Source organism: Podarcis gaigeae (assembly GCF_964106915.1).
Source record: "Podarcis gaigeae genome assembly, chromosome: 16".
NCBI lineage: Eukaryota > Metazoa > Chordata > Lepidosauria > Squamata > Lacertidae > Podarcis > Podarcis gaigeae.
The window spans coordinates 28,756,508-28,764,689 of NC_139693.1; the positions used below are offsets into that span (position 1 = coordinate 28,756,508).

The following is an 8,182-nucleotide window of genomic DNA, read 5'->3' on the forward strand; positions in this document are numbered from 1 at the left end:
CCCTTTCCCTCCTAGCATCTTGGTTGCTCTGCTCTCTGTTCAGCTGCTTAAGTTCCAATCTGAACCTTCGGATGCACCTAACAGCTGAAAGAGGAAGTGGGAAGGAATGTTGGTCTTCCAGCTTCCTCCTTCAGCTCTACGTGCTTTTGGGGGACGGAACCACCCTCACTCCCCCATGGGGAAGGAAACAGTGAACTCAGGGGAGGGGGGTGGAGAGGCTTTGTTGCACCAGGGGAAGTCCTTAAGGGTGCAGCTGTGGGAATCCCATCTCTAGCCACATGAGCTATGTACTTAGGGCAGGGACTCCTAAACTGTGGTCTGTGGCAGGTGGCCCACCATTTTTGGATCATAGAATTGGAAGGGAGGCCTGAGAATCATCTGGTCCAACCCCCAGCAATGCAAGAGGAATAGATGTGTGTTTGAAGATGGGAGGCCGCACATGAATTGCATTAAACATTCGTCATAATTTTAACTGTATTTCCATTGCTTCTTTTAATATACAGTCATAGGTAAAGGTAAAGGGACCCCTGACCATTAGGTCCAGTCGTGGCCGACTCTGGAGTTGCGGCCCTCATCCCACTTTATTGGCCGAGGGAGCCGGCATACAGCTTCCGGGTCATGTGGCCAGCATGACTAAGCCGCTTCTGGCAAACCAGAGCAGCGCACGGAAACACCGTCTACCTTCCTGCCGGAGCGGTACCTATTTATCTACTTGCACTTTGACGTGCTTTTGAACTGCTAGGTTGGCAGAAGCAGGGACCGAGCAATGGGAGCTCACCCTGTCACGGGGATTTGAACCACCGACCTTCTGATCGGCAAGTCCTAGACTCTGTGGTTTAACCCACAGCGCCACCCACGTCCCTTGATATACAGTCATACCTCGGGATAAATATTCTTCAGGATAAGTATTTTCAGGTTGCGCTCCGTGGCGACCCGGAAGTAATGGAGCACGTTACTTCCGGGTTTCGCCGCATGCGCAGACGGTCAAAATGACGTCACGCACATGCGCGGAAGCGGCAAAATGCGACCCGCGCAGACACGCAGTTGCATCTTACGTTCTGTTCGGGATGCGAACGGGACTCTATAATGGATCCCGTTTGCATCCCGAGGTACCACTGTATATATTCTTAAAATAAAGCACAATACAGTGGTACCTCGGGTTAAGTACTTAATTTGTTCCGGAGGTCCGTACTTAACCTGAAACTGTTCTTTACCTGAAGCACCACTTTAGCTAATGGGGCCTCCCGCTGCCACCATGCCGCTGGAGCGTAATTTTTGTTCTCATCCTGAAGCAAAGTTCTTAACCTGAAGCACTTTCTGGGTTAGCGGAGTCTGTAACCCGAAGCGTATGTAACCTGAAGTGTATGTAACCCGCGCTACCACTGTATATGCAATCCTCGGGATAGCTCAGTCAATAGCGCACGAGACTCTTAATCTCAGGGATGTGGATTCGAGCCCCACGTTGGGCAAAATATTCCTTCATTGCAAAGGGTTGGACTACATGACTAGTGGCTCCATCCGACTCTACAGTTCTATGATATAGGAGAAAAATAAGAAGCAATTAAAATAGAATTAGAAACTTGACAGCATCTAGCACAGTGCGTTACGGTTGCTACAACAAGCAGAAAGATCAGTCAGTGGTCTGCCAAGATGCTCAGTTGTTTTCAAGGAGGGGGAAAAAGGTTTGGGAACTGCTGGCTTAGGGAAACCTTTCGATCCATAGCTGCCTTTCACAATTAACTCGGAAGTCGCCGTTCTACAGACACACACCAAAGCTCCATTAAAGCATTTTCTCGTATCCTTTTGTTGTTGTTGTTGTTCTGTTAGGAGGCAATGACATCAAGATCAGCATAACAAATGAGCATGCCGAGTCCACTGTAAGTGTAATGTCTGGCAAGAAGAGTCAGACCTCCATGTATGAACAACTGCGGGATATTGCAATCGATAACATCTGCAGGTATGAACTGGGCTTTAGACATTGATTTGTCTTCCAGACATGGTCAGAAAGCAGATTCTGTTGTGAAGAGTGGCCTGGGAAACCCAGCCAGATGGGCGGGGTATAAATAATAAATTGTTGTTGTTGTTGTTAATTAATTAATAAATAATAATAAGTGAAGTATAGATTTTGAGAGCGTTATTTGGGCCTGCTAATTTGCGGGGAGGGGGCCAGACTTTGGCGTTAAATGGGGTCCAGTTTTCTGTTTTATTACACCCCAAATACATTCTGGCTTATGTTCACGGCTACTTGCAGGTGTCTGAAAGCTGGGCTGACGATAGACTCGGTAATTGTTGAAGCCTTCTTAGCTAGTTTGTCAAACCGCCTGTACATCTCGCAGGAGAGTGACAAGTAAGTTGTTTGTGTGCAATTTGGCTACTCCTTTCCCCTAGCATTGCCTTAAAAGGTGCAGAAGTTTCTTACACATGTGCCTGTGTCTTTGTAAAACCAGATGAACTGAATCTGGCACATCTTACGAGCTTCTGCAAGAGATCTGCAACTTGTGCACATCAGGCATAATAATTTCATCGTTAGGCATTTACAGTGGTACCTCGCAAGACGAATGCCTCGTAAGACGAAAAACTCGCAAGACGAAAGAGTTTTTCGTTTTTTGAGTTGCTTTGCAAGACGAATTTCCCTACGTCTTGCAAGTTTGTTTCCTTTTTCTTAAAACCGTTAATACCCAGGGAATCTGTGCTTCGCAAGACGAAAAATTCGCAAGACGAAAAAACTCGCAGACAGAATTAATTTCGTCTTGCGAGGTACCACTGTATTTTTTTCTTCCTTAATTTGCCTCTTTAGATCACCAGTAGGGGGAGGAGACATGCATTTCTTACGGTGATGCAAACACATTTTTTATTGGTCTGTTTTAGGGAGGCCCATCTGATTCCAGACCACACAATACGTGCATTGGGGCACATTGCAGTAGCCCTGAGGGACACGCCAAAGGTGATGGAGCCGATTCTTCAGATCCTGCAGCAGAAGTTCTGCCAGCCGCCTTCTCCTCTCGATGTGCTCATCATTGACCAACTGGGATGCTTAGTTATCACTGGAAATGTAAGAAGATACGAACTGGCTGGGGAGCTGTCAATGGCAGCTGATACGTGGATGCTTCTGGGGAGCCTGTTGGTTGAGCATTCATCCCGATTTATTTGCAAGGAGACTAGATGACGTTGGCTATTTAAGGAGCATTCATTCACATTTGTGGGGAGATTAGATGATGTTGCATCAAAACCAGTGTTACCCCACCCTCTCCAGTGCATTTTTTGGGGGGGAAGTGAGTTTGCTGTTCAAGAGCGCCAGATCCACTATAATTGCACAACCTGAATTTGCTAGTGGGTGATTGAATCACACCCCAAAATTGCAAAAGTGTGACAGAGCCTGTAGTCTGTTGCCCTGGGGGTGCAATATCCTTAGTGACTGAAAGCTCACAAAACCCTGTTTTATAAATGCTGCAGCTGCATATATTTTGTGTACTTTGTCTGTGTAGCTTCTTTCTGAACATGATCTCTCTTCTCACCCACCAGAGATACTGTAAAAGGGAGTCATATCCAACTAACTCCTAGTCAGTGTAGATCAATTGAAATTAACAGACCTAAGATAGTTAGGTTCATTAATTTCAATGGGTCTTTTCAGATTAGGACTATGTTTTTATGTAGCTTTCAGTTTTATGTCCTGTTTTGTATTTATCTTTTTGTTAACTGCTTGTGAGTTCTCTTACAATCAAGAGGTGCCTAAATTTTATGAAATCAATTCATTAATTAATGTAAATTGTGTTTTACTTACTTACTGCAAGCCACCCAGAGAACATTTTATGTTATGGGGTAGCATAAAAAGGTAAAGGTAAAGGGACCCCTGACCATTAGGTCCAGTAGTGGCCGATTCTGGGGTTGCAGTGCTCATCTCGCTTTATTGGCCGAGGGAGCCGGAGTACAGCTTCCAGGTCATGTGGCCAGCATGACTAAGCCGCTTCTGGCAAACCAGAGCAGTGCACGGAAACGCCGTTTACCTTCCCGCCGGAGTGGTACCTATTTATCTACTTGCACTTTGACGTGCTTTCGAACTGCTAGGTTGTCAGGAGCAGGGACTGAGCAACGGGAGCTCACCCCATCGCAGGGATTTGAACCCACAGCGCCACCCCATCCCTCTATGGGGCAGCATACAAATGCCAAAAAGGATAAAAATTAGAATGGGAACTGTCTCCCTACCCTGTTTTGGCAGGTTGGGCCCATTGGGTCCTGGGCGAGGCCTTTTGAACCTTGATTGTACACACAGGGTCATGTGATGGCTGGCGACAGGTGATGGGAACCTGGGTATCGTTGCCATGGGTAGATTACAGTGGGACAGATAACGGGGCAGGAGAAAGAAGCTAGGTGATCCAAGGAAAAGCGGGTGTTATTTTGTAATCCTTGCAGAGAATTGGTGGGAATTAGTGGTGCTTATAGGGACGTGGGTGGTGTTGTGGGTTAAACCACAGAGTCTAGGACTTGCCGATCAGAAGGTCGGCGGTTTGAATCCCCACAACGGGGTGAGCTCCCTTTGCTCAGTCCCTGCTCCTGCCAACCTAGCAGTTTAAAAGCATATCAGTGCAAGTAGATAAATAGGTACTGCTCCGGCAGGAAGGTAAACGGATTTCCGTGCGCTGCTCTGGTTTGCCAGAAGCGGCTTAGTCATACTGGCCACATGGCTGTACGCTGGCTCCCTCATCCAATAAAGCGAGATGAGCGCCGCAACCCCAGAGTCGGCCACGACTGGACCTAATGGTCAGGGGTCCCTTTACCCTTTAGTGGTGCTTATTTCTTCCCCTACCCACCAATTTCCCCTTGCAATTCCCCTACCCCTGCAACAGTTTTAAGTGGTTCAGTCCCACAGCTAAGCTGCCAAAGTAGAAGTGAGCCTGGCTTTGGGGGGGCAGGGGGCGGAGCAGCACTTGTAGGGAGAAGCAGTGAACTTGCGAGCTTTCCCTGCAAGTACGTTCACCTCTTATTCCCACCGTCTTGGTGGACACACGGTTGAGCTCTCATGTTTGCTAATGCAATGTCTAGTTCTGCCCAAAGTCTTTGGAACGCTGGCTGTTCGGGACATGAATAGCTCCAGCCGCAGCAGGAGACTTGCTCCAATGGGAGTCCTTTGTATCTAGGAGCAGACCTGATGGCCTGTATCCCACAAGTCCCTCTCTGTGAAGAGCAATGAGCGATTAAAGAGGCCATACTCTGGCCCACAACCTTGTACTTCCTCTGAGTGCTCTGTGTGTGTTTTGATACAGTGTTCAAAATTAATTAGGTGTGCCAAAGTTCTTTGCCTTTCTGTTTGTGAAGGTTTTGGGCTTGTTTGTTTTTTTGTTATAGCTTTCTATACATGGTGCTAATTTTATCTTTTCATTTTCATTCAGCAATATATTTACCAGGAGGTATGGAATCTGTTTCAGCAGATCAGTGTTAAAGCTAGCTCAATTGTATACTCTGCGACGAAAGACTACAAGGATCATGGATATAGGTAATCTTTATTATGCTTGCTGGCTCATTGGATTTTTTTTTTTAAAGAAAGCATTATTGTCTCATTAAAGTCTGTGGATTCCTCCCAAAGGCATTGGTGTTTAATTTTCGTATCTAGCAGCTTACACGTCTATTAGTCCTACTCAGAGGAGACCACTGAGATGAATGGATGTGACTGAGATTGATTAATTTTAACGGTTGCACACCAAGTATAACTTAGTCAGATGCAACTTTTATGTGGTAAAGCAGGTTTATCCAATATGGTGCCTTCCAGATGTTGTTGGACTACAACTCCCATTAGCCTCAGCCAGCATGGTCTGTAGCCAGGGATCATGGGAGTTGTAGTCCAGGAGCATCTGGAGGGCATCATGTTGGCTAACCCTGCGGCAAGGCATCAGATTCTAGCTGATCTGTGAATACACAGTATTCTTATGGTTCATTCGTACAACATTCTTGTTTGTTTATTATTATTTACTTATGAATTCAAATTTATTGTAGCCTGTCCTTCCTCCCAAAGGACCAAGGGCAACAAACGCAAAAAGTTAAAACAGTACAATTAAAAATAACATCTAAAACATTAGAGCTCTGCCTCTTCCCACTTCTGCTGTGGATGAAAAAGGGAACTACAGTGGTACCTCGGGTTAAGTACTTAATTCGTTCCGGAGGTCTGCTCTTAACCTGAAACTGTTCTTAACCTGAAGCACCACTTTAGCTAATGGGGCCTCCTGCTGCTGCTGTTGCTGCGCTGCCGGAGCACAATTTCTGTTCTCATCCTGAAGCAAAGTTCTTAACCTGAAGCACTATTTCTGGGATAGCGGAGTCTGTAACCTGAAGCGTATGTAACCCGAGGTACCACTGTATTTAATCAAAGGGCTGATTCTCTTACTAATTCTGCCTTTTTCCGTCACCCCCCTTCCCGCCAGGCACTGTTCCTTAGCTGTTATTAATGCCCTCGCAAACATAGCTGCAAACATCCAAGATGAACACCTTGTGGACGAACTGCTGATGAACTTGCTGGAACTGTTCGTACAACTCGGGCTGGAAGGGAAGAGAGCCAGTGAGAGGGCAAGTGAAAAAGGCCCAGCGCTAAAGGTAGGACCCGAAATGAAGCTTCTTGCAGCTGTTCAGAATAGAAGCTATTAGCTCTAAAGGCAGTCAGAATCGGCCATACAGTACTGGGCTGACTCGGTGTAGGCTGTTTTGTATGCTCTTAAGTGGGACAGAGCTGTCTCATTAACCATAGGCATGCTGTTTTACTGGGTCAAGCCATTTTGTTTGCTTTAGAAGCTAAAGCAGCTTAAACAGATCTTACTACCAGTAACTAATTTCATTACAAGGGGAAATGAGATCTGATTGAGCAGCCAGCGGCTTCCGTGAATGCCCATGTGCCAGCCTCTACTCACAACCTTGCAGTTGCTTTTTTATCATTGTTACGGGAATTTCTGTTTTTTCCCCTGCAGCTTTTTTGACATCTCTTCCCCTCTCCCCCCCTTCTTTCTTTTTTCTTCCTTAGGCATCTAGCAGTGCAGGGAACCTGGGAGTTCTGATTCCTGTTATTGCTGTGGTGAGTTTTTTAAACCCAGGTCATTTACTTTTTGGAGCAGGGCACTGCGCTTGGAAGCTGGATATTTTGGGAAAATCTGAACGGAGAAATATGTAAAATGATGATTGACCCTCCCACCCCCTTGCTAAAAGTACAAGACAGTGATCATCTGTTTAAGAACATGATTTCATTGAAACTTGTGAAACTGTTTAATATAGTTCTGTCTTGTGAACTGAAAAAAATATAAAGTTTTGTGTGTGTGTGTGTGCTGGCTTACTGATCCCAGGATATTTCTGTTAACAATACGTGTGTTTTTTTAATTGTCGCTGTTAATAATCATTCCCATCCATACTTTCTGCACTTCATTTCCTTCTAAAGTCATTGTTTACCATTCTTCCCCCATTTGTGTGTATATACAGTCGTACCTTGGTTTTTGAACAGCTTAGTTCTCAAACGTTTTGGCTCCCGAATGTCACAAACCTGGAAGTGAGTGTTCCGGTTTGCAAACTTTCTTTGGAACCCGAACGTCCGACGTGGCTTCTGCATCTTCCGATTGGCTGCAGGAGCTTCCTGTAGCCAATCAGAAACCACACCTTGGTTTTCAAACATTTTGGAAGTCAAATGGACTTCCGGAATGGATTCCATTCGACCGCCAAGGTATGAGTGTGTGTGTGTGTGTGTGTGTGTGTGTGTGTGTGTACGTGTACTCATGCATCTGATGTAGTGTATTGCAGTCCACAAAAACTTATGCTATAATGGGTTTGTTAGTTTTTAAGATGGGTGGGGAACCTGTGGGTCTCTAGATCTTGCTGGGCTACATCTTCCATCATTCCTGAACACTCACCTTGCTAACCGGAGCTGATGGGAATTGGACCCAATTTAAGTTGCCGCAAAACCTAGTTGGTTTAGAATCATTCCCTCTACAGTGGTACCTCGGGTTACATATGCTTCAGGTTACAGACTCCGCTAACCCAGAAATATTACCTCAGGTTAAGAACTTTGCTTCAGGATCAGAACAGAAATTGTGCTCTGGCAGCGCGGCGGCAGCGGGAGGCCCCATTAGCTAAAGTGGTGCTTCAGGTTAAGAATAGTTTCAGGTTAAGAACGGACCTTCGGAATGAATTAAGTACTTAACCTGAGGTACCACTG

General features: G+C 45.8%; 1 protein-coding gene and 1 long non-coding RNA gene across 2 annotated transcripts in view; one reads left to right on the top strand and one right to left on the bottom strand.

The window, feature by feature from the left end:
- LOC310834328 overlaps positions 1-8,182 on the bottom strand; it is a 226,369-nt gene that overhangs the window by 50,848 nt on the left and 167,339 nt on the right. The window lies entirely within an intron of this gene.
- PI4KA (phosphatidylinositol 4-kinase alpha) overlaps positions 1-8,182 on the top strand; it is a 96,102-nt gene that overhangs the window by 27,328 nt on the left and 60,592 nt on the right. Inside the window, exons 14-19 of the mRNA XM_083716798.1 lie at positions 1,828-1,957; positions 2,252-2,347; positions 2,869-3,052; positions 5,388-5,491; positions 6,414-6,582; positions 7,004-7,054. Of these exons, the coding sequence (XP_083572924.1) occupies positions 1,828-1,957; positions 2,252-2,347; positions 2,869-3,052; positions 5,388-5,491; positions 6,414-6,582; positions 7,004-7,054 (734 nt within the window). The remainder of the gene's footprint in view (positions 1-1,827; positions 1,958-2,251; positions 2,348-2,868; positions 3,053-5,387; positions 5,492-6,413; positions 6,583-7,003; positions 7,055-8,182) is intronic.